The sequence below is a fragment of the Stegostoma tigrinum genome, chromosome 7 (assembly GCF_030684315.1).
Source record: "Stegostoma tigrinum isolate sSteTig4 chromosome 7, sSteTig4.hap1, whole genome shotgun sequence".
NCBI lineage: Eukaryota > Metazoa > Chordata > Chondrichthyes > Orectolobiformes > Stegostomatidae > Stegostoma > Stegostoma tigrinum.
The window spans coordinates 29,258,133-29,283,513 of NC_081360.1; the positions used below are offsets into that span (position 1 = coordinate 29,258,133).

Consider the following 25,381-nt stretch of genomic DNA (forward strand, 5'->3'; position numbering starts at 1 on the left):
TTTCTCTTCAGAATGACAAAGGATGAGAGGTGACTTGATAGAGGCGTACAAAATGATCAGAGGTGTAGATAGAATAGACAGCCAGAGACGACTACTTCGGGTGGAGGTAGCTGTTATGAGGGGGCATAGTTTTAAAGTGAGTGGAGGTAGTTATCGGGGAGACGTCAGAGGTAGGCTCTTTACTCAGAGTGGTAGGGGCATGGAATGCATTGCTGGAGAGGGTAGTGGAGTCAGCCTCATTAGGGGCATTTATGCGGCTATTAGGTAGGCATATGGATGATAGTATTAAGGTAGTGGTGGAGATTAAGGTAAAAGTTTGGCCTAACATCTTGGTCCGAAGGGCCTGTACTATGCTGTACTGCTCTATGTTCCTGTTCTATGTTCTATGATTGTCTGTTAAGATGCTGGAGCTGTTGTTACACTTTGGTTGCCAGTTGTTGAAAGCTGACTTGATGAAAATGCAGTATTTTTGTAGGAGTTCTGTCTGCTAAAGGTGTTGAGGTTTAGTAATGAAATGTCCTCTCTGTAAAAATTCTTATTTGACCAATATCCTAACTAACCAATCAGCTGTTCGCGTACTTTATAGCGCAAAATTATGGAATTCCCTAGAAGTGGGGGAGACAATTCTGTGTTCAGAGAATGAAGTGATGAATTGATAAAGACAGTGGTGATGATTTAGAATGATGGAGGGAAACTGCTTGGGTATTGTAGCAGATCTCGTAAAAAAATTCCTTACTTTACCTAGATAACATAATGTCCAATTTTCCAATTGTTTTGAGATCAAGTTTCACTCAAATAGTTGGAAGTCATACCCTTAAAATAACTATACTGCCTTACTATTGCACAGGAATGTTAATTTGGATTAAGGTTTTAGGATTTGCGATGGGACATGTTCTGTCAACTGAACCAAATTAACATGAAAGGAATCATATGAATTGAGGAATAAATGACAAAGTAGGATAGAAAATTTCTCAACTCTTGGGAGATCGTGTTGCTATTGGGATGGATAATCAGTATCCCAGTGTTAGACTGCAACGGTGCATTATGCTGCAGTATTTTTGTTTCAGGATGGTAGTTGATCATATGGGATTGATCCAGAACTCCTCCAAGTTGCACACAGTTTTGTAGGATGTAGCTTTGCATCTCAGCCTGACATGAAGAGGAACAAAAACATTTTTGAGAGGGGTAAACAAGCTGTGTCATTTGACTGCATATAGAATTAATCAACCTCTCATTTTTATCTTGCAGCTGCTTTTCTTGCTCAGTCAGTCTGTCTGGATGACACAACAGTGAAATTTGAGATTTGGGATACTGCTGGTCAGGAGCGTTACCACAGTTTAGCACCAATGTATTACAGGGGAGCCCAAGCTGCCATAGTGGTCTTTGATATCACAAAACAGGTAACAGTCCTTTTGAAATTTAACTCCTATTATCTGTTGGAAGTAGTTAAAACTGTTTCACAGTTTTAAGGTATGTGCTGTCAGAGTTTCGGCAATGGTGCTCAATACCCACAAACAAGATAAGAGTTACAGTTTCTATTTGGGCTTTGTCCTGTAGTCCTAATCTTGTGTTTAAAGTATTTACAGAATAAGACCCTGAAAGCTAGTAAGCAAATTCAAATGGAATTACAGTTTAAGCATTAGGTTGGCCATTTAAACGGACTGTTAATCTGATGAATTTTGGTTTTTAAATTCAGTTTAAATATCCATGTTATTTCGGAAGATTAAATGACCAAGTCAAAATGATACTAAGAACAACAGTGTACTGTATGCATGCTAAATATAGCTTTTTGTTTTATGTTGTTGGGAGTTTGAAGGTCTATGAATTTGCTCTTACAGGAGCCACAGTTGGTATCTTGCACCTTGACAGTTAGATGGTAAACATTGCATCTCACTGAACTGATGGGATGTACGTTGGTGCATTGATGAGATGAGTCACACTTTGTAAAATTGTGTAGGTCACAACCATATATCTTGATTGAGCACACTGTACTTTGCATTTTTCTGCATAGGGATGTTTTCAACTTAAAATTTCTTCTCCCTCCCCCCACCTGTGGAACTCATTACAGCAGAATGCTGTGAAGGCCAAGTCATTGAGTGTCTTTAAGACCGAGATAGATGGGTTTCTAGTTAGTGAAAGTGTCAAGGATTACAGGGAGAAGGCAGGAGAATGAAATTGAGAAACATAATCAGCCATGATCGAATGGTGGAGCAGACTTGATGGGCCAAATGGCCTAATTCTGCCATATCTTATGGTCTTAGGACACTGATTAGTTCATAAATGACTCGCCAGCCATCACAGATATTCACACTTGATCTAAATAGGCATGATTCATTTTATTAAATAGGCGTTCATTTTCTGAAGTGAATAACGCTGAATATAAGGGAAAATCTGGCTAATTTAGTTTTATTTTCCCTTTTCCCCTTTCCTCCTTCAAGGGATGCAGATATTGGTTATAAAGCAACCTAACTAAGATAATCTAATTCATCATAAATCAAGTTTGGGATTTCATAGGCTACTATGGCTCAGTAACCCAGTAGGTGGTACATGTACAATCAAATTTTGAGGAAAGCTGAATAGGAATTTTTCCAAACACAGGAAATGGTTTGTACTAGCTGAAGATCTGTTTTTAATTCCAATCCTAATGTTGACTCTGCTAAATAACAGAAATAAGATGGTGTAGCAACTTTTAGTGACTTTGAAATGTGCACTAGGATCTTGCAATAAAGTTGGAGATTACTCCCAGAAAATCTTTTAAATTGGGAACGCTAAATTGTGATATCTGTTTGATGACTTCCATAAAGTATGAAGAGTAGCTTAAATCTGAGGAATTTCATCCTGTAGATTCACACTTTAAACGGTTAGCTGTTGAAAATATTTTTCTATTTTGGTATGCCTTTGGTTTAGAGTAGCACTTGTATTGGTATGTATTAGTTGAATATATATTGATTTGATATGTTAACCAATGTGTTGCTTTGTATATTTGAATAAAGGTCTCAAAATAGGAGACAAATCATTAAAATTACAGTAAAAACCCAGGATATCCAGTACCCCTTATTTGGAATTCTTATGCAGCTGGCAGTTGACAGGAGTAGGTTTCCTTGTTCTGGGAACTGATCACTTGGTTGTCTGTCTCCTTTTGATCGAACCCTGTTGATGGTATTTACAAATGGCCCTGGCTGCAACTGTCGCTTTCATGTTAGCGGCATTCCCCATGCAGGCCAGGTACTGGGTAGTGTGCTATATTGTACTATATACCGTATTTGAGATGTTTGAAATTAAGTTGCATTTATTCATTTGCTTTTCTGTTTTCTTAAGGAAACATTTGATCGAGCAAAAGCGTGGGTAAAAGAATTGCAGAGACAGGCCAGTCCTAATATAGTGATCGCCTTGGCTGGCAACAAAGCTGACCTGGCAGATAAAAGAATGGTGGAGTATGAGGTAATGATTAACAACTGTTTACATTTGTACTGCTCCCTTTGCATAGGAGAGCTCAAATTCTACGTGAGAGAGAAGAGTACAGTACAGCCCATTTATTTTAACCCCACTTAAATTGACATTCTGCTTTTTTCAACTGGACTAGAAAGTCCTGATCCTTTTTTTTTACACCTTTGCAGATTGCTTCTTGCTATCATGTTGTCAACATACCAGGATAACCTGATGAGTCGGCAAGCAATCTTTGTTCCTGTCACACTATCTTCTATTTGAAATATCTTTGGCATTTAGTGTGTTTTTAAAAACCAAAAAAAAGCTGCTGCTGGCTTCTCTGTCTCCAAGTTTATGTTGGCACTTCTGTCAAAACAAAATTTAAGAATATTTGTTTTCAGTAAAACTAGATATATGTGCATTGTGGCTCATGGTTGGACATCTTCGATTAGTAATATCAACATAAGTGGCTAAGTACTTTGTGGATGTTCATCCTGCTTCACACTTTATTATCTTGGATTCTCCAGCATCTGCAGTTCCCGTTATCTCTGGCTAAGTACTTTGCTATGTCAGAGATGTGAAAGGTTCTAGGATAGTGGGGTCGCCCAAACAAGCAACTGTGAAGCCAATAAATCTGGGGACGAATAACAGGTATATGGGATTTTTAACACGAGGATGTAAACTTCAAGGATCTGGATGAAAGGTGGAGGATAGGAGCTTGGCAAGGAGAACATTTGATTTGTCAGTTCTGGTCAACTATATTTTATCATTACTATTTTGAATACATTTTAGCTTAAAACAGCTGGGGGTGTGGGACAGCATTAAGGAATGATCTGCATGCTTAAGTCACTTGTGTCCTTGAATAGCGTATTGTCAATATGTTATTACAGTTTTGCTTGTGTAAAATGACATCAAAACAAATATAGGCATGCAGTATTTCTAAAAAGATGAAAGATGACAAAGTATCGATGTCGAAAAGGACCTGTATGTCATTGTTCACAAGTCATTGAAAGCTAACCTGCAAGTGCAACAACCAGTTAGAAAGGCAAACGGTGTATTGGCTTTCATTGCAAAGGAGTTGAGTGCAGAAGTAAAGAATTGTTGCTGCAATTGCATTGAACTTTGAGACTGCTTACCTAAAGGCCATACACTTCATAGAGAGGTGCAGTGGTAGCTCACGAATCTGGTACCTGGGATGGTGGACTTGATCTGTTTGGAGAGATTGAGGAGTTTAGACTTGTATTCTCTAGCATTCAAAGGATGAAAGTTGACTTTGTTGAGACATACAAATCCTTACAGGGCTGTACAGGGTTGTAGGAACAAGGAGAGAATTCCATGAATTTGACCCAGCAACACTGAAGGAACAGTGATTTTAGTTCTAAATTAGGATGATGTGTGGCTTGGGGGAGGGCTTGCAAGAGGTGGTGTCCCAAGTACCTATTGCGGTTCATCTAAGTGGCAGTGGTCACAGGTTTGGAAGGTGCTGTCTAAGGAGCTTGATGAGTTGTTGCATTGCATTTTGTAAATGCTACATGTTGCTGTCACTGTGTGTCAAGTGGTGGACTTTAAAGGTTTAGATGGAGTACCAGTTGAGCAGGCTGTTTTGTCCTGGATGGTGTCATGCTTTTTGAATGTTTTTAGAATTGTATTCATTCATGCAAGTACAGAGGTTTCCAGCACACTCCTGACGCGTGCTTTGTGGATGGTCCAGAGGTTTTTAAATACTTGCCTCAGAATTCCCAAATCTCAAACCTGCTTCTGTAGCTACAGTGTTTATATGGTTTACTTAGTTCAGTTTCTGGCCAATGTTAACCATAAGAATATTTAATGTAGTGGGGGATTCAGTGGTGGTAATGACATTGAATGTCAAGAGTCAGTGTTTGAAATCTCTTTTATCAGAGACGGTCATTGTCTAGCATTAAGTGGCAAGTAACGTTAGTGCAACAGGTCAGTCCAAACCCAGATACTGTTGAGATTTTGCTGCATTTGGACTCTGACTACTTCAGTATCTAAGGAGGCATGAATGGTGACAGGCATTGTGCAATCAGCAACGAACATCCGATTTCCAGTGGATGAAATATCATTGGAGCAAAAAATATTTTAGACCTAGGACATTTACCCTGGGAAGCTCCTGCAGTGCTGTTGTGCGGCTGAGATGATTGACTGTTGACAACTACGTCCCATCTTTGTTTGTGCTAGGTATGAGTCCAATCCATTCAGTTGACTCTAGTTTTACTGGGGCTCCTGGAAGCTGTATTCAATGAAATGCCCCCTTCAAGGGCAGCCACCTTCACTTCACTGCGACAACATAGCACTGAGGCAGAAAATAAGCTTATCTATTAATGGCAGACCAGGCATAAAGGGCCAACTGGTCTTTAATGCTCCTGTTTCCTATTATGCGACATCATGCAAATCAGGCCAATCTATTGATTCATTTTTGCAATTTAGTAAACTCCATTTAATGTTGAGTAGTTCTCTTCAAACTACATGTGAAGGAGTAGTCGAAAGCTAAATATTTCCACGTAACTGGAACCTGCCCATGGGCTACAATATTGCTGATAGTTTTGTTGATTGCATTAATAGGAGATTTTTCTTTGATTCCTGTAATATATCCTGGAGTTCTCTAGAAATCAGAAGGCAGTCCTCCTGGATAGTGAACCTTTAATGATCCTGCTGTCAGTCTTTTGATATCTTCTATCAAAATGACACTGAACTTCAGTGTTTAATGTCACACCCAACCACATTTACCTCTTGCGATGTTGGAAAGGGGCAGTCTGGTGACGATGCACGTAAGGCACACGGTTACTCAGTTAGTATAAGCATACTGAAATTCCTATCATAATTATAGTACAGCATTTAATGAATTCATAAACTCCTGTTTAATGCGGTTTTAAGTCTAATGCTTAATGTCTTTAGATAACGTTTTAAGCCTAATGTCCTTTAATCTGGCCAGAAATGAGTCCAAGCACTTCACAGTAATGACAATGTACTACAGATGTTGAGTGGTAGATTTGAATATTAGCACTAATTAACCTGTTGTCTGAGGTTACATCTGTACAAAGATCTGTAATGCTCCCCAACGCTCTTTGATTTTAAAAAAAACTTAATTTTCAAAGATCCAGCTTTTATTTTACAGAAGTATAATGTGAATTACAGAAATTTGACACTTATGAATCACTGCAGCTAGGAAAGAATTTTGTACAATAAGACAGCATGATTACAGTTTAATTGCGCAGTGCACAAAAATGTGACAGAATAGGTGTATGCCAGTGCCTGTGATTTCTGTGCCTAGCCTGAAATCTCTTTTTTGAATTTATCTTCAATGTTCTACATTTTCTAATCCAGAAAGCCAGTTGGTAAAGGGTAGAAATAGATCGTATATTATTTCTCTCTGTTTAGGCGTGTTATGGCCTATCTCCTGGGCAAGCATGTCTTGAATCCAGTTGTTGTGGCACAGAAGGACGAAATTGACCATTGTGCCTGAAATATTCAATATTTGTCAAAAGGGTTCTAGATTACAAGCATGCCGTGCAGTGGTGTTCCTACCTCTATTTATTTAGTTTCACCCAAAAAAAAAATTTGAAACAAGCGGGTTCACCTGAGGATAAGAACTTAAATATGCAATTCTTCATTTTTACTTCTAATGTTTTGTTTCCTTTTAAAACATTCTTGCCTTAAGGTGTTTCACCATTCTACGTGACTGTACGACACCAAAAGCAGTGTCTGGTCTGGTTTAATTAAGTAACCAGTTCAGGTGATTAACCATGTTTTATAATTGTTTTGCTTCCTCTTTAAATATATCGTCTTTCCGTGAAGGCCTAGTGTGATAAGATAGGATAGGAGTAAAACAAAAATAGAATTGTGGATCTTAAGTTATCCCAGACTTAGTCTCTACTTAAAAAGTAAGCTAGTGTTGTTTGATAGGATTTCAGTAGTCACCAAGCCCATAGTGATCAGGTCACCATATTTGCCCATATGATACAAAATATATGTAAAGGATCGAGTGAAGTTGTAACAGTCTGAGCCAAACTGAAGATGCGGGATAGGTCCTAAATTGAGTAATGGTACACTGTATTGTGACAGCAGAACTGTCAAAGAATATTTTTAGCAGCAATTAATTACTACATGGCATTCAGCTGTGGTGTAACAGTAAAAATGTTTCAACATGTGTTGATGTCCTTCCATGGGGCCTCCTTAACACATATCTTAATGGAGCTAATCTCCAACATTTGTTTTAATGTTAAGGCCTATTTTTGCGCAGGATTTAATACTTAGTTTTTGATCATGGCTAAATGGTCATACAGAATTTGGAACTGTATTCGCAGTTGAATGGGCTGCTGTAGGATCATATCTATTCATCTGATTACGATCTTAGGAAGACTATCAATTCACCACATGACTCTGACGGATTCACTGAGAATGGTGAATGTATGGGCAGCACTGATCTAAACCAGTGTATTGCCCCCATTGGCCTCTGCTGACTTCTAATTATAAATTATACTTGCAAATCATATTAATAACGCATTTCTCAAATTCCATAAAATCATCCCATAAGAAGTCTTAATTTGCTTTGTGAAGATTTCTGAAAGCATTGCAGTATCTGTTTTTCATTGAACACAAACTATTTTCAGCAAAGCAGATCTCATTTAAAATGCTACGCCTTTGAAATATTGTTCAGGCCGTAGATATATTTATTTAATTTCCATAGTTTTCCTTCTGTATCTGCTGCCTCTTTGGGCTGTTTCAGAAACTTTGTTAGAACAGCATTTCCTGGCAGAAGTCCAACTTCTGTGTTGATTTATCAACGCATCATGCAAATGTGGTTAAAAGAATTAAAAAGATGTTCTAGGTAATTCTAGTTAGGGGAAAGTTGACTCTAACACCTAATCACCTGGTTGCCCATCACTGCTCCTTGCAACGATGCATGCCTTAGCTTTTAGCCCCACATGTTCAGAATTTTTACACGTACCTGACATTTAAAAACTGGTTACCCTTATGCTCATGTCTTGGAATAAACCTCAAACTCCAAGTAACTAATTCCATTTATTTTACTCTTCTTGTCACTTTATTCTCCATCTTAATGTCAGCCACCAAAACTTCATAGTCATGAAGACTTCGACTTCTAGTTGTGTTTTTGGTCTGTTTTGTGGACATAATGTCACTGTTTAAAGTAGTTAAGCTGTGGCTATTCAGTTTTTCCCCATTACTGAAATCTTCCAACCATGGCAATGTGCATGTAAAGTCTCCTGTGTACCCTCTCCAAGGCAAATTCCATCCCTTCTAGTAAAGAGGCAACCTTAACTGCACACAGCACTCAAGTTATGGGTTTTCTAATTACTTATAAGTTTTCAACATGCTCTTATGCTGTAAGCCTCAATTATTAAAGGATCCTGTGTGTCACCTTAACCTTCTTCATGATTGTCCTGCTACTTCAGGAATCTTTGCATATTCACTCCTACGTCCTTTACTTCCTCTAGACAGGGCTTGTCAAACAGGCAGCCTGTAGGCCACCACGTGTTCCTGGCTATGGGTGTCCAGGTGGCCTGCCAAACCACGGTTCAAAAAACAAGTATGTCTAACTGGAAAATTTTGAAGAGCTGCTCTTCCATTGACAGACTGCTCTTTCCTGTGTTTGTTGCTGATAAGCTCACTTCTCAGCAGCAAATGAGAGAGAAACAGTCTGTAGTAGGCGGTGCAGCACACAGAACTGAGAGAGTGGATTCTCTTGACCTGTAGCTTGGAGCCATGGTAGCTAGTCTAGAGACTGGCAGAATCTTGTGGAGATGCTGGCTTATGGAGGAGGGACATGTGAGTTGGGCTAGGGCCTGGGATGGAGGGGTTTGTAAGTCAGGCTGCTGCCTAGTTGCTGGAGTGGGGGAAATGAGAGCCCTGCCACAAGGGCAGGGAGGGATGAAAATCCAGGCTGGGCACCTGCAGGGAGCAAATGAGAGATGTGATGCTGTTTCGAGGAGAATGGGAGTTGAGCCATTGCCTCACCACGGAATGGGTTGATACAAGGAGGTCAGGAGAAGTGATAGTTCAGTAACAGCACGGCTTGACAACTGGATTCTTACACTTAAAAACAAGAAAGCACATTTTGGTTCTTTCACAGCCATCCCATTCATGTCCTCAATGATATTAATCATCAAACCCCCTGGGTCTGCGAGTGAATGAGTTGTGTAGGTGGGCACGTGATATTGGATTCGAAGCTCACCCACTCTTTCCATTCCCCTCCTGCCCTCGCATAATAGCCTGGGAGGGGAGGAAAACCCAGGCTGAAAGGTAACCCACTTCTCATGCTAATTCAACTCTGACATGTCATTTGTGAGGGAAAATCTCAGGATGTTGTTAGTTAAACCCAAGTCCTTGACTCTGCTTTAGTACTCCCACTTCTTCCTTAGTGATCAGGATTAGGGCTTAAAATCTGGAAAAGACATGCTTTTATCAGTTAGCTTTGCTGTTTGGCAGTGTTAATGGTTGTTTCTATTAATTGCCTGTTAAAATGATCAATTTATTGCATTGGAGTTTTTTTCTGTGTTTACTGTTGTGGGAAACCTTAAATTTCTGAAATTTGCTCACTAGCCCCTGATTGGGAGGAAATGAAATGTTGTCTCCCATGGCAGAAAGGTTGGATAGTCCTTTTTCTATCATGTGGAGGTGCCGGTGTTGGATTGGAGTGGACAAAGGCAGAAGTCACATGATGCCAGATTATAGCCCAATAAGCTTATTTGGAGTTGCAAGCTTTAGGAGCACTGCTCCTTTGTCAAATGAAGTGTGACTTTACCTGTTGAATGAGCAGCTCTCTGAAAGCTTGTGATTAGCCTGTTGGGCTATAACCTGACGTCGTGTGATTTCGGACCCTGTTCTACTCCTTATTACTCTCCCATCACTTGAGTATTCCCTTGCATTATTTCACCTCCTGCACCTCCTATTTCTCCATGTTGACTTGGTTTGTTAATATTTTCCAAACTTCTCCTTGGGTGAACGTTTTCTGCTGCCGTGTTTTAACTCAAAACGAATTGGTGAGAGATAGAACTGAATCTTTACATGTATATTTGTTTACATTTTGTCTGTATCGATCTATTGGAGCTCAGATTAACGCCCAGCTAATTTTACCACCTGCATTTAATTAAATACAATTAATTTACATTTAGCTTTGAATACGTATTTCCTTGGTTTGTTTTTTGTTTGTTTAGGAAGCACAAGCATATGCCGAAGATTGTGGTCTGCTGTTCATGGAAACATCAGCTAAGACAGCTATGAATGTCAATGACATATTTCTTGCAATAGGTACGGTGTTTTGGATTGCAGTGTTTTCCCTGACATAGATTTGAGTTAAAAATGTGAAAAATCTAAATGTCTGTTAGCATAAAACACAGAATTTGTCTTGCTTTGTGGAGCAGGAGAGTAATGCAGTTCCTCAAATCTCACTGCTGTAGAACTCCTTCATGGAGGCCCGTATAAATACATTGTTCTGTTAAGGAGTCAAAACAGTTTTTAATAAAAGTTTGCTCTTCTTGATCATCAAGCCGCAGTACAGTTGGAAACTGATTGCAAAAACCCTGTTGTGGATAGGTTACACAAGTGGAAAGAGAGAAGAGAGTCTTGGTTCGAGAATCCCTCTTTTTCAGAGCAACTCGTGTCCTCTCTGCTCAGAGCCCTATGGCTTCAGGAGTGACTGACTAAGTCACCTGAGGAACACGTGTCATGCTTGGGATACATCATCTCACTTCAAGGGACTGACAACAATATGCATTATAATACTATAGTTCTATCCAAGCAAAAATTAAACATGTTTATGAATGTGCAGTTTGATTTCACCTTTCCAACATATGTAGTATTTTGCACTTGTTTTGCAGATTTCCAAGCTCTTTTTTTATAAAAGATTCATAAAGTTTTATGATCTTTCTCATGATTGAGAATTTGAATCAGGGGTATTTGTAGCTGCAGCAGGAATCCATTTGGGCCATCACCATGTCGGCCGTGTTGAGCAAGAATAATGAAACCCATTGCTACATGCTTTCTCCCTGGTCTTTCATTTTTCTGGTTCGCGTGTTTCTTAACTTTTCCTCTAAAAGGAGCAATGATCATCACTGCCTCAACCACTGCTCCGTGGTAAGATTCTGTAGGCTGTTCTGCATAAACAGTTTCTCCAAAACCTGCTCTAACTCACTGTAAATTCATTCTGCTCCATCAACCAACTGAAATACTTTTGTTTACTCACTCACTTCAGTAAAACTCTTCAGAATTGTTTGGTAGACTGAGTTACCAAAATAATTGTGGCGCCTTTCTTCCTTCCTAACAGTAATGTCCCATCTCTGGCATCATACCAGTGAATCTGTGTTGTGTTTTCTCTTGGTTAATGTTCTGTGTAATGGGGTGCTGAAAATCACATTCTCCCTCTTGTGGCAAAACATTTGTGGCATTACCACCTTACTTTTGTGCTGTATTCCTATTCATGAAACATAATACCCTACTGGCTGCCTTTTTAAAAGCTTATTTATCTGTACCTATTGTTTCAAGCAAGTTTATATTACAGTGTCTAGGTGTCACACTTTTCAATGTATTTCCATTTGGTGCGTACACCAAGTTTTCTTCTCAGTACTATATTGTCTCAAACTAATCACTTAAGGTGCGTCCATCTTCCAGCTAAAGTCATAGCGGTATCCAGCGCAGAAACAGACCCTTAATTTGAACTTGTCCATGCCGACCAGATATCCTATATAAATCTAGTCTCATTTGTCAGCATTTGGCCCATGTCCCTCTAAACCCTTCCTATTCATATACCCATCCAGGTGCCTTTTAAATGTTGGAATTGCACCAGCTCCCACCACTTCCTCAAGCAGGTCATTCCATAGACGCACCACCCTTTGCGTGGAAAAAGTTGCCCCTTAGTTCACGTTCAAATCTTGCCATTCTCACCTTAAACCTATGCTGTCTAGTTTTGGACTCCTCCACCCTGGAGAAAAGACCATTCCTATTTACCCTATCCATGCCCCTCGTAACTTTGTAAACCTCTATAAGGTCACCCCTCAGCCTCTGGCGCTCCAGAAAAGATAGCCCCAACCTATTCAGCCTCTCTCTCTATAGCCCTAACTCTCCAACCCTGGCAACATCCTTGTAAATCTTTTCTGAGCCCTTTCAAGTTTCACAACATCCTTCCTATAGGAAGGAGACCAAAATTGCATCCAATATTCCACAAGTGGCTGAGCCAATGTACTGTACAGCAGCAACATGCCCTCCCGACTCCTATACTCAGTGCACTGACCAATAAAGGCAAGCACACCAAACATTGACTCCACTATTTTAACTACCTGTGAATCAACTTCCAAGGAGCTATGTACCTGCACTTCCAGGTCTCTTTGTTCAGCAACACTTCCCAGGACATTACCATTAGGTGTATAAAGTCCTGCCCTGATTTGTCTTTCCAAAATGCAGCACCTCAAATTTATCTAAAATAAACTCCCTTGGCGCATTGGCCCATTTGATCAAGATCCTATTGTACACTGAGGTAACTTCCTTCATAGTACACTACACTTCCAATTTTGGTGTCATGTCCAAACTGACTAACCATACCTCCTATGCTCACATCCAAATCATTTACATAAATGACGAAAAGCAGTGGTCCCAGCACCGATCTTTGGGGCACAGTGCTGATTGCAGGCCTCCAGTCTAAAAAGCAACCCTCCACCACCACCCTCAGTCTTCTACCTTCCATCCAGTTCTGTATCCAAATGGCTAGTTCTACCTGTGCTCCGCGTGATCTAACTTTGCTAACCAGTCTGCCATGACGAACTTTGTCAAACACCTTACTGAAGTCTATTTAGATCACATCCACCGTTTTGCCCTCATCAATCCTCTTTTTGAAGAAGTAACAAACAATTCAACCAAGTTAGTGAGACATGACTTCCCATGCACAGTCATATTGACTATCCCTAATTGTCCTTGCTTTTCCAAGTACATGTAAATCCTGTCCCTCAGGATTCCCTCCAACGGCTTGCCCACCACCAATGTCAGGCTCACTGGTCTGTAGTTCCCTGGGCTTTTCCTTCCCACGTTTCTTAAATAGTGGCACAGAGTCAGCCAACCTCAGTCTTCTGGCACCTCATCTCTGGCTATTGATACAAATATCTCAGCCAGGAGTCTAGCAATTTTTTCCCTTGCTTCCCACAGAGTTCTAGGGTATACCTAATCCACCTTTATACATTTTAACACATCCAGCACTGCCACCTTCTTAATGTGGACATTTTTCAAGATGTTTCTATTTATTTCCCCCGTCATGTTTTATCTTCCATATTCATCTCAGAGTAAACTATGATGCAAAATACGTGTTTAGTATCTCACCCATTTCCTGCATTTCTACACATAGGTAGTCTTGCTGAACTTTTAAAGGGTCCTATTCCCCCCCCCCCCCCCCCCCCCCCCCCCCCCCACCGCGCACGTGCCAGTTACCCTTTTGTCCTTAAGGTATTTGTAGAATCCCTTTGAATTCTCCTTAACTCTATTTGTAAAGCCATTTCATGTCCCCTTTTACCCTCCTGCTTTCCCTCTTAGGTATACTCATAAGGCTTTTATAGTCTTCTAAGATTCACTTGATTCCTGCAATCTGTACCTGATTGTGCTTCCTTCTTTTTCGTGACCAAAACCTCAATTTCTCTAGTCATCCAGCATTCTCTTCACCTACCAGCCTTGCCCTTCACCCTAATAGGCATGTACAGTGTTTGGACTCTTGTTACCTCATTTTCAAAGGCTTCCAGCCATTCCTTCACCTGCGAGCATCCACTCCCAATCAACTTTTGAAATTTCTTGCCTAATAGCTTAAAAATTAGCCTTCCTCCACTTTAGAACTTTAACTTTTAGATCCGGGCTATCCTGTTCCCTCACTATTTTAAAACTAATGGAATTATGGTCACTGGCCCCAAAGTGTTCCCCCACTGACACCTTGATCACCTGCCCTGCCTATTTCCCAAGAGTAGATCAGGTTTTGCACCTTCTCTCGTAGATGCATCCACATAGTGAATCAGAAAATTTTCTTTTGCGCACTTAACAAATTCCTCTCCATCCAAGCCCATAACGCAGTGGCAGCCCCAGCCTATGTTTGGAAAATTAAAATCTTTGACCATAACCACCCTTTTATTCTCACAGATAACTGAAACCTCCTTACAAATTTGTTTCTCAAATTCCTACTGACTATTGAGAGGTTTATAGTACAATCTCAAGGTGATCATCCCTTTTTTCTCCGTTCCATCCAAATAACTTCTCTGGACATATTTCCAGGAATATCCTCCCTTATAGCAGTAATGTTATCTTTAATCAAAAATACCTTACACCTTTCTATCCTTTCTATAGAATCTATACCCTGGAATGTTAAGCTGCCAGTCCTGTCCATCCCTGAATCATGTCTCTGTAATTGCTACAATATCCCAGTCCCATGTTCCCAACTGTGCCCTCAGTTCGTCTGCCTTAACTGTTAGGCCTATTACATTGAAATAATAGTTTGATTTGTCAGTCCTACCTCGTTCTCATGGGCAACTTGAACTTGGATGGAGGAACAGTTCTATACTCTACTATTTAACTTAACGTTCGTTAAACAGATTAATGCTTTAAGATTACAAGGGCATTTGTATGTTATGGATTTGCAAAGTCAAGGGAAAATTTGAGAGTCAAGACGAAATTGTAGTTTAATACACAATCCTTTCAATTTGAATTTGGAGTTGAATTAGGGCAAGTGACTTCCATGCCTGGCTTTTTAGGTCCTGTATAAAGCCATTTTTGACTATCTGAACTTAATTCCAATGCAGAGCATGATGGAAAAAGGAAATACTTCTTGTGCTCGTGAGAGACTTTGCTGGTGCTGAGTGAAATTTTCATCTTTATTGCAGTGTTTCAGTAAACATAATTGGATTTAAAAGGCAATTATGGCCTGTAAGTTGGTAAAATTTAAACTTCCAAAGTCCCAGTTTTTGCTGGAGTAGAACTTCTGTTGAAAGCTGAACAGAGGAACATATGCAAAATTTCAGTGCTTCATAAGGGAGCCAGCCCTTGCTTATGGACTTAGGGTAAAACATTTACTGTACTCTGAGTAGCAGCATATTATTATCAAAATACAGAAGTGGTAAAGCAACACATGAATATGGAAATGAATATCATTAACAGCAGCTTGTGCTTGAATATGAATTTTCCTTGGTTTTTTTGATCTATTAAACTGAGCTTCTCTGTAGCAGTATAGGTTAAACATGTATACAGCATGAGCTGGAGTACAAACAATTGCTGAAATAGTTTTCAGAATAAACTGTTTAACTGTGTGAGTAAAGTTGTTTTATTGTCTTCTCCACAGCAAAGAAAATGCCAAAGAACGATCCGCAAAATCCAGCAACTGCTGCCAGAAATCGAGGCGTAAATCTTCAGGAAACAAACCAGCAGAGTCAAAGGGGTTGCTGTGGCAATTAACAGTATTTGGACCTCGAACAAATGAACAATAGAAAATATGGATATTGGAGATTTTCTTTCCTTTTTATATTATTAGCACACTTTACTGTGCTAATTTCTTTTATTCTCTTCCATTTTGGACTACTGCATGAGTCATTCTTCTCATGGTTGATTACAGGTCTCTTCTGCTTTTACCTGGTACCTGTAGAAAGCAAATGATGTAAATAGCGTGTCAAATCATTATGTAAAGGTTAGTTATCCCTTTTCACCAGATTCAATGAAGGCCTTCTCTGCAAATCACATTTTGTTGAGGAAAGATATTCTCCCACTCTTCCTTGCTCTTATACTCAATCCACTATAATTTCTTCCTAGTAACTAATTTGATTACAATTTCATGTACAATAAGTCTAATTTGGAAGTATTCTGAAATGCGATACACAAAATCTCTCTGAATGCATTTTTTCATAACTTCCACACAAGGTTAGCTTGGGGTAGGGAAGGTATTTTTAAAATGTAATATAATACAGTTTTGAAAAAGCTTTCAACAATTGCTTATGTGAACCTTTCAGAACAACAGTGTGCTGGCTCTGATTACTTGGGCACAATATTTAGAAGCTCAGCACTGCTTTTTGCTGTTGTAGTTTGAAACCCCAGTAAAGTCTTACCCATAATAACAAACAACTAAATCCTGTTAACAAATGAAAATTGCTTAGAGCAAGGCTTGTTTAAAGTGCAGGTGGCAGTGCCCTTCTTCATTTATCTTCCATATATCATGGCCAAGTCGAAGAAAGCTGTTGGGATAAACTGTTACAATTGCCGGTTTATTTTGTGCTCCTGATGACGTTTTGCTTCTCACATATAGACCATAGTCATGTATATATTTCTTCCTACACATCAGTAGGAGAGATAATGCTGTACTGATGGTGTGTTTTGTATGTCTGTTCTCAGTGTAGTATATTGAGTGTATATTAGATATTCTTGTACAGCGTAAGGGGGGGAAGAATGTTACATCCAAATCTGTATTAGTTGCAGGATGTCTTCTTTTTAACGAACTCTTGTGACAGATTATAAGTGGGGTGTAAATTTGTTAAAGTTGACAGTCTGAAATGATCCCTTTCTTTTGGTCAGATTTTAAGGTGTATGTAAATTTGTCCTAAAAGTCTTGCTTTTCCGAAGCCCATGTGAAAAAAAAAGCTCTTGATGCTTTAGTTCAGAGTAAGTTGTTGGTGTCAAATCTCTCTCCATATCTTATTGCTTCAATGTTGAAGTTTGCATCAGCTACCTGAGAAAAGGAGACAAAAAATTTACTCGGAAGTGCAGTAATGTTGATGCTCTTTTATTAACCGAATCGATTGACATGGAGAGCAGGGACCACTCTAGGTGGCTTTAATTGCAATGGAACATTGTACCATTTATGAACTTATTAGTGTTGCATTAAGCCACTTGGCTTAAAATTACCGTTTTTTGATCCATTTTTCAAAACACCAAGACAAATGTACATTGTTGGAAGGCATGAAAAATTTTACTATATGAATGAATGTTGGGATTTCATTTTAACCAGTTATTCTAAAATGGCAAGGATTGCTAACAAGAGACAGATAATATTTTGGGGTCTTGACTTGTTTGGCGAAAAAAGGTAAGCATTGGTTATAATTTGACATTACTACCTATTGTCAACCCACATTCACAAGGATTTAGTGCAATTAAATAGGAAATTATTGAAGCTGTATCACTGACTTTTGACATTTTTCTTGCAGATAATCTCTGTTCCATTGCTCTAACCATACTATTGCACCTTCTAGGTCCATCAGAATGTGGTGTACTAATTTTTTTTATAGCATTGGGGTTGCCTCAGAGTTAGACCATGTTTATTAACTTTTGCAGGTGTCAGTAGTCTTATTTATTAGAAGCATGAGAAGAAGATTGTTCAGTGACTTAAGACTTCTGCATCAGTTTGATCATGGAGCCTGATCTGTATTTCAAATTCGTTTGTCTGTTTTTGCTCCATATGCCTTAATACCCTTGTATAATAAAAGTAATTTAGTTTCTTTCTTGAAAACTTTAATCATCCCTGAATCCAAAAGTGTTTAGGAGAGAAAATTCCAGAATTCGGCTGTGTTTTATATAAAAGCAGTGTTTGTTGATTTTTGCCCTTTGGATCATTCTTGATTACACTAGGGCCAATACTTTCTCTTAACCTTCCCTTAAATACTGTGATTAATTCATCTTTCAATCCTCTATTCTTAATGAAAATTTTAATGGCTCCAGTAATTTAGTAAAATTGAGGACTTGTTAATGCCTTTCGTAATTGGATAACAGAACAGGAGAACCAGGCCTTGCCCTGTTTAGCAATTAGTGTGCAAAGTATCTCAAAGACTAGGCTGTTGAAGAACCCCTTTAGAACAGGGTGAATTCATGGAGCACCAGATCAGGATAAGATAGAGATTGGGTTATTGCAGTCAGTGATTAACCCCTCAATTCAATTTTCACTTTCATATAATGGGGCTGTGCACTTAGTTGACTTGCCTTTTTATTCCTACCTTTTGGAACTGCAGGAGTGTCTGCAGTACTCTCTGCATGCTTCCCACCTCGCCCACACCCCAAAGCATCCTTCCTCAAAATTGATTAATTTGCCTTATTTTATGCATAGAATGTGAAAGATGAACACAGAGGTGTAATGCATCTGAAATTGAGTTATGTGCCTTTCTGAATCAAATCAAAGCATACATACATCTGTTTTGTTTCTATAAATGTGTTTTACTTTGTAAGGTAGATTGTTACAAATTTGCAGTCCTGGAGTTGTATTTCTTCCTGGAAGTGCGTATTAGGATTTCTGGCAAAGAATTCAACAAATCTGTAGTGCTTTTTCATCAATAGTTGAAAATTCATTTTGGGTCATGCTGATTTCCATGCCAAATTTCCATATTGTGGTCTTGATGGGTTAAGCTTTATACCAGAGTGCAGATTTGATCAAATCTAATTGCTTATGTGTATAATTAATTTCATCAGTTAGCTATTAAATAAATAATGCAAATGTTTTACCATGTTAGAGGCTGGTTCAAGGAGATACAGTTAACTTAATGTGACCCGGAAAGCAAGGTTCCTTCCACATTGAGTACCAGGACGGAAAGCTTTGCACAACACTTTTTTTTTCTTCCATAAAGAAGAATGTCAGAAAAATGAGATGCTGACTTAGGGGGAGAAACGAAGGAGGCAAGACCTGACTAACATTTAATATGAGGGTGTACTTGTCAAGTTTGAAAAGTGTTGTTACAGTAAGTTTAAATTGTGTTTAATGGAAAACTGAACCTTTAGAATGTGAGTTTTTTTTATTTAATGTTACTGTTTTCTTATCTTGCTGGCAGATATGTTTTTCCAACTGAAAGGGTGACAGACATCCCCTCAGTTCTCTAGGGCCTCACTTCTCTGTAGCACATTGGAGTTTCAGTATACTGCAATATCAGACACAGTGCTTTTGTTAATGTATTTTCACACCTGTGTAAAGCTTTTATTATGGTGCTGTTGATGCATTCTGCTTTTTTCTTCAAAAGTTCAGTATGTAATACCTCTTAAACAATGGTAACATTTATGTTCAATTGTTTGCATTAATGATATTTCAACTTTCTTTGCAATAGCAAAATCATTTTAAAAATAGATCTTTATTATTTAAGAGATTATACGTGATGGTGACTAGTTTATGAAATTTTTGAGAATAGTGTATAGTCTAATTTCTATTTCCAAATTTGTGCACGAGAAAAGCACTGTCGAATCAGATTATACTAAACCAGATACTATTCATTTAAAAAAACCCTGAAGAGTAACATTTGTTTGTTACTCGAAATGCAGTAATTTTAAAACTAGAAACCTTATTCTTTGTAAGTTGCAGTAAAACCAAACAACAGCTTAAATTCAGCTAATGAAAACAATGCTTCAGAAATTTATTTTGCAGAATTGCCTGCTACCTAGACTTGACCAATCTATTTAAAAGTACCTTCCTTGGTCTGTGGTGTGGTCTGAACTCAGCTATGACCATGATTGGGCAATCTTTGAGCCTGGGCACTCCATTGCTTGGGAGTATTAAGATTCCTAACTAATGCTGAGAAGAGTGCATATTTGGATGTAGGGTCAGATGTTGGGCTCTGTTGTAGTGCACTGCTTGATCAAATAGTAAAATAGCAGAGTATATTTTCTGTTTTCATTGAAATGAACCGAGCATCAGCAAAGAAGACATCAAATTGAGAAAAAGGAAGTATTTTCCCTTGCCCTGTTTTAAGACGAGGCAGAATTAGTTTGGAAAATGGTTGTTCCCTTTTTGTTTCTTCCATGGAGGGAGGACAGAAATGTTAGAACTGTTATTGTCTGTTCTGGTGAAAGCTGGTGCTGCAACTTGAGTACAGCTTGAAAATAAGCACTATACAGAATACACACTAATATTCTTTGGATCAGTAGAGTGGATATAACTTTGTAAAGATGTTTATAGTTGTCTTATTTTATTGCAATAAATGCAGATAAGCAAAACTGTGTGATTTAAGTCAACTGGCTACTAATTACACTAAAGTCATATTTCACAGACTAATTTGGAAAAAAAATAAATTTACTGCGTCACATCCTTTCCTCAGGGTGGATACAAGGTAGAACGAAAATGAAATAACACTTTCTTATTTGGATTATTTTGTATCAAAATACGTTAGTACCACTGGAGAATGATAGGTAGTGTTTGAGTCTTAGACTGTTCCACAGACAGACCATCCTGCCTGAATGATGCAAGCTTCCACAGTCAAAAACCATTAATGTTGCCTTTGCGGTCTTCAAGATTGTTGCTTCCACTCCTCAAAAGAGTTTGCAGAAGATAGCTTTAAGCTCTTGCATCTCATCATCCATCCTCCAACTTCATCTTTATGAATCATTTTGGCAGGGTGAAGATAGCCAGGTTGGGCTGACCATCTTTGGCCCTGGCCTATTTGCTGTCATTGTGCATCTTGCCCTGGAAAAGGGGAACCACACAATGTTGTGTTGTAACGATATTTCGAATATATGGCCAGCAAGCACATTGTCAGGGACATTTCTCAGTTTGTCTTCCAGCACCGTACCTGTCTGGCACCCCAGCCCCCTCAAAGCCAGTGTTGCCCTGCAGAGTGGCATGCCTGTGTCAGACACGGCTTACATTTGAGACTCTTCACACCTTTTCTATTTGGGCCTGTCTCCAAAATGCCACTAGCAGTGGCAGATCTCGGGAGGTCATTCAGTATTTTCCAGCACTGCAACCAGGTTCTCTGTACAAACCCAGGACTGCAACACTTGCAATTTTATCCAGGTGGGTTTTAGCTGGCTAGGAGTGCTTTTCTGCCTACTGGCATAGTGACCTGTCTAGAGGGAATCATCATACTCTGAAGCTATCCTGAGATTACTGTACCTGTCAGTAGCTGTTAGATTAATACTGTCTTTCATCTGTGGGGAAATATAGAGCTAAATTTGAGTTTTTTCTTAAACACTTGCTAATATAGTAATAGGTTCATCTCAGTCATGTTCTTTCTTCCCTGACAAGGGTCCTGACTGATTTGCTGCTAGCTCAAAAATCATTCCACATTCGACACGCTTAAAGCTCACACCTGCTGCAGTATTTTAAAGGATTTAGATATTCTTCAAAAGAAGTTTCATACCGCCAAAGTGTAATTTCTGGTTCAGGTGTCACGGGGTCCCTTTAATAGATGGTCACAAATGACCTCCATTTCACAGCTCTTCCTGTCCCCAAACATCTGTCCTTGTGTTACAGAGTGGGTAGACTGCTCATCGTTCCACTCGGAGGTTGGCTGGTTTCCTGCTGGGCAGTTGTTAATTAGATAAAAGATGCATTCCAAAGGCAACAGTGGAAGTTGGTGATCCATCCACCTCAGCATTGGACTCCTGCTCACCAATGAGCAATGCACAATTGAGCTTTCTCCTGATGAATTCCCTGTGATTTTTCTCGTTTATTTGACATGCTACATCTTGTGGTTATCTGAGACTGATGTTGGAAAAGAGACTACATGGATCTAAGCACTTAAATTTAGGAATGCCCAAGCTGTCTGTTATTCCGACACAATGCTGAATTGTCGAACAGGGAAGATTCAGGGATGGACCAGTGGGGAGGTGCTGCAGTTGGGGAGCAGCAGTCACACTGAAATAGGTCACGTGGCAGACAGTTGTGAAGACCAATCATCTTTTTCAGCTGTTTTTTAAATGATAACCAGTCTCTCAAAACGAAAGAAAGATGCTTGCCTGAGCTGGGGTAACAGTGTGGAGCAAGAGGAACTCGGCAGACCAGGCAGCATCAGAGGAGCAGGAGAGTTGACATTTCGGGTTGGGACCCTTCAGAAATCTGAGGAAAGGTCCTGATCTGAAACATCAACTTCCCTGGTGCCCTGCTGCCTGGCCTGCTGTTTTCCTCTAGCGCCACAACTTGTCTGACTCCAGCATCTGTTCTTACTATCTCTTAGTCGTGTTTGTTTCTCCATTTAGCTTCAGTTCAGTGCCCTTCTTTCCTCCTGATAAGTGTTGGCATCTGATGAATGTGACAAAAGTATAAGATATAGGAGCAGTAGTAGGTCATTTGACCCATTGAGTCTACTCCACCATTGAAAGAGAGAGTGGCTGATTTTTGCCTTTTTCTCCATAAACTTTGATTCCTTTACTGATTTTGTTTTCTTTTTAAAGAACCCTGCCCGTTCACCCTCAAAAGTACTTAACAGCCCAGCCTTGTCAGCTTTCTGTGGTAAAGTATTCCATAGATTCGCCACTCTGAGAGAAGAAATTTCTCCTCTGTCCTAAATGGGTGATCCCTTATTCTGAAATTATGCCCTCTCATCCTAGACTTTTCCATAAGGGAAAACGGCCTCTCAACATCTACCTCACCAAGGCTCACCACATATCTTATGTTTCAATAAAGTTGCCTATCATTCTTCTAAACTCCAAGGAGTGTAGGCTCAATCTACTCAATGTCTCTTCATAAGAAAATCCTTCATACTTGGAAGCAACCTAGTGAACCTTCTGTGGACTGCCTTCAATGCCAGTATATCTTTCTTTTGTCCCCTAATCTAAAACTGTTCACAGTATTCTGGAGGTGGCGTAACTAGTCGCTTGTACAATTTTAACACTATTTCCTTATTTTTATACTCCATTCCCGCTGAAGGAAAGAAAGAGTGGCTTACTTCCCTTTAGTAAATCCAGGTTTAGCCAATAATGTCTTCCAGGATCAGATGAGTTTAAAAACTGTGGACGATGTAAATCTAAAGCAAAAAAAAACGAATTTCTGGAAATCAGAGTTAATGCTGTGTGTCCAGTGACCTTTCTTCAGAACTGTTCTGAAGAAAGGTCACTGGACCCACAACGTTAACCCTGGTTTCTGTCCACAGATACTGCCAGACCTGCTGAGATTTCTCAGCAATTTCTGTTTTTGATTCAGATCAGTTTAAGGTTAAATGAAAATATACTTTTTTTAAACTTTTTTTTTTACTTTGTTGTTTAGGTTTGTAGCACTGCAACTTTATAATTGCATGTTAATGGTCATGATGATGTACATTCATGGTGTTTTATTTTTTGTCCATTTATCTCCTTTCTAAAAGGTGGTGATACTTGTAGTTACACAACTTTTTGATATGTTTCCTAAGCAGCAGTTCTCCATTCGTTGGTGGTAACACTAACCGTAAGTGATTGGCTGTAGACAGCATCTCAGTTGAGGCAAATATTATCTTTTGTCTAAAATCGACTCCCTTCTATTTTCACTCCTTTACAGAAGAGTGATTTAGGAACTTGAATCTTGGTTGATTTGAAAGAAGATCTTATCACTGTCTTGTGTAGGTGAGTTTCAATACCACAACCGCTATTCCTCAGTCTCTGGCAGAGATCGGTTCACTCAGCACGGTTCACTCAGCACAGGTCAAGAATTAGACAAGGCATCTAATAGTTTGTATAGAGTAATAGAGGTCGACAGCATTGAACTAGGTTTCTTGGTCTATCCAATCTGCACCAGTCAAAAATAAGTACGTATCTAATCCAAGATAACAAAGTGTGGAGCTGGATGAACACAGCAGGCCAAGAAGCATCTCAGGAGCACAAAAGCTGACGTTTCGGGCCTAGACACTACTTCAGAGAGGGGGATGGGGAGAGGGAACTGGAATAAATAGGGAGAGAGGGGGAGGCGGACCGAAGATGGAGAGAAAAGAAGATAAGTGGAGAGCAGAGTATAGGTAGGGAGGGGATAGGTCAGTAGGGAAGATGGCCATGTCAAGGAGGTGGGATGAGGTGGTAGGTAGGAAATGGAGGTGCGGCTAGAGGTGAGAGGAAGAACAGGTTAGGGAAGCAGAGACAGGCTGGGCTGGTTTTGGGATGCAGTGGGTGGAGGGGATGAGCTGGGCTGTTTTTGTGATGCGTTGGGGGAAGGGGAGATTTTGAAGCTTGTGAAGTCCACATTGATACCATTGGGCTGCAGGGTTCCCAAGCGGAATATGAGTTGTTCCTGGAACCTTCGGGTGGCATCATTGTGGCACTGCAGGAGGCCTATGATGGACATGTCGTCTGAGGAATGGGAGGGGGAGTTGAAATGGTTCACGACTGTGAGGCGCATCGCAACAAACTACTGCACCTCCCAGTTGCAAACCATTTCAACTCCCCCTCCCGTTCCTCAGACGACATGTCCATCATGGGCCGCCTGCAGTGCCACAGTGATGCCACCCGAAGGTTGCAGGAACAGCAACTCATATTCCGCTTGGGAACCCTGCAGCCCAATGGTATCAATGCGGACCTCACAAGCTTCAAAATCTCCCCTTCCCCCACTGCATCACAAAACCAGCCCAGCTCGTCCCCCTCCCCCCACTGCATCCCAAACCAGTCCAGCCTGTCTCTGCTTCCCTAACCTGTTCTTCCTCTCACCCATCCCTTCCACCTCAAGCTGCACCTCCATTTCCTACCTACCACCTCCTTGACCTGTCCATCTTCCCTATTGACCTATCCCCTCCCAACCTATACTCTCCTCTCCACCTATCTTCTTCATCTTCGGTCCGCCTCCCCCTCTCTCCCTATTTATTCCAGTTCCCTCTCCCCATCCCCTTCTCTGATGAAGGGTGTAGGCCCGAAACGTCAGCTTTTGTGCTCCTGAGATTCTGCTGGGCCTGCTGTGTTCATCCAGCTCCACACTTTGTTATCTTGGATTCTCCAGCATCTGCAGTTCCCATTATCACTGATACGTATCTAATCCAATCCAGTTTTCTGCCACATGGCCATGTATGCCCTGGCATCACATGTGAATACCTAAATACTCATAACATTTTATTAGGGTTTTTGCCTTGACCAATTTTATGGGGTGGGGGGGTGGGGAACGCTGAGAGTTCCAGATTCTGACCACCCTCTGGGTGAAGAAATGTTCCCTCTCATCACCTCTAAACCAGACTTTAAACCCATGACTCCTGGTCGTTGATCCCTCTACCAAGGGGAAAAGTTCCTTCTCGTCTGTGCCCGTTGTAATTCAAAACATCAATCCTATCTCCTCTGC

The 25,381-nt window shown here is 40.0% G+C and overlaps 1 protein-coding gene across 4 annotated transcripts in view; it reads left to right on the forward strand.

Annotated features, from left to right (window-relative positions):
* rab5b (RAB5B, member RAS oncogene family) overlaps positions 1-20,373 on the forward strand; it is a 48,449-nt gene extending 28,076 nt beyond the window's left edge. For all 4 annotated transcript variants that reach the window (XM_048533885.2, XM_048533887.2, XM_048533889.2 and 1 more), the window contains 4 exons: positions 1,249-1,400; positions 3,319-3,441; positions 10,623-10,716; positions 15,764-20,373. In XM_048533885.2, the coding sequence (XP_048389842.1) occupies positions 1,249-1,400; positions 3,319-3,441; positions 10,623-10,716; positions 15,764-15,876 (482 nt within the window). In that variant the 3' untranslated portion in view covers positions 15,877-20,373. The remainder of the gene's footprint in view (positions 1-1,248; positions 1,401-3,318; positions 3,442-10,622; positions 10,717-15,763) is intronic.
* The last annotated feature ends 5,008 nt before the right edge of the window (positions 20,374-25,381 follow it).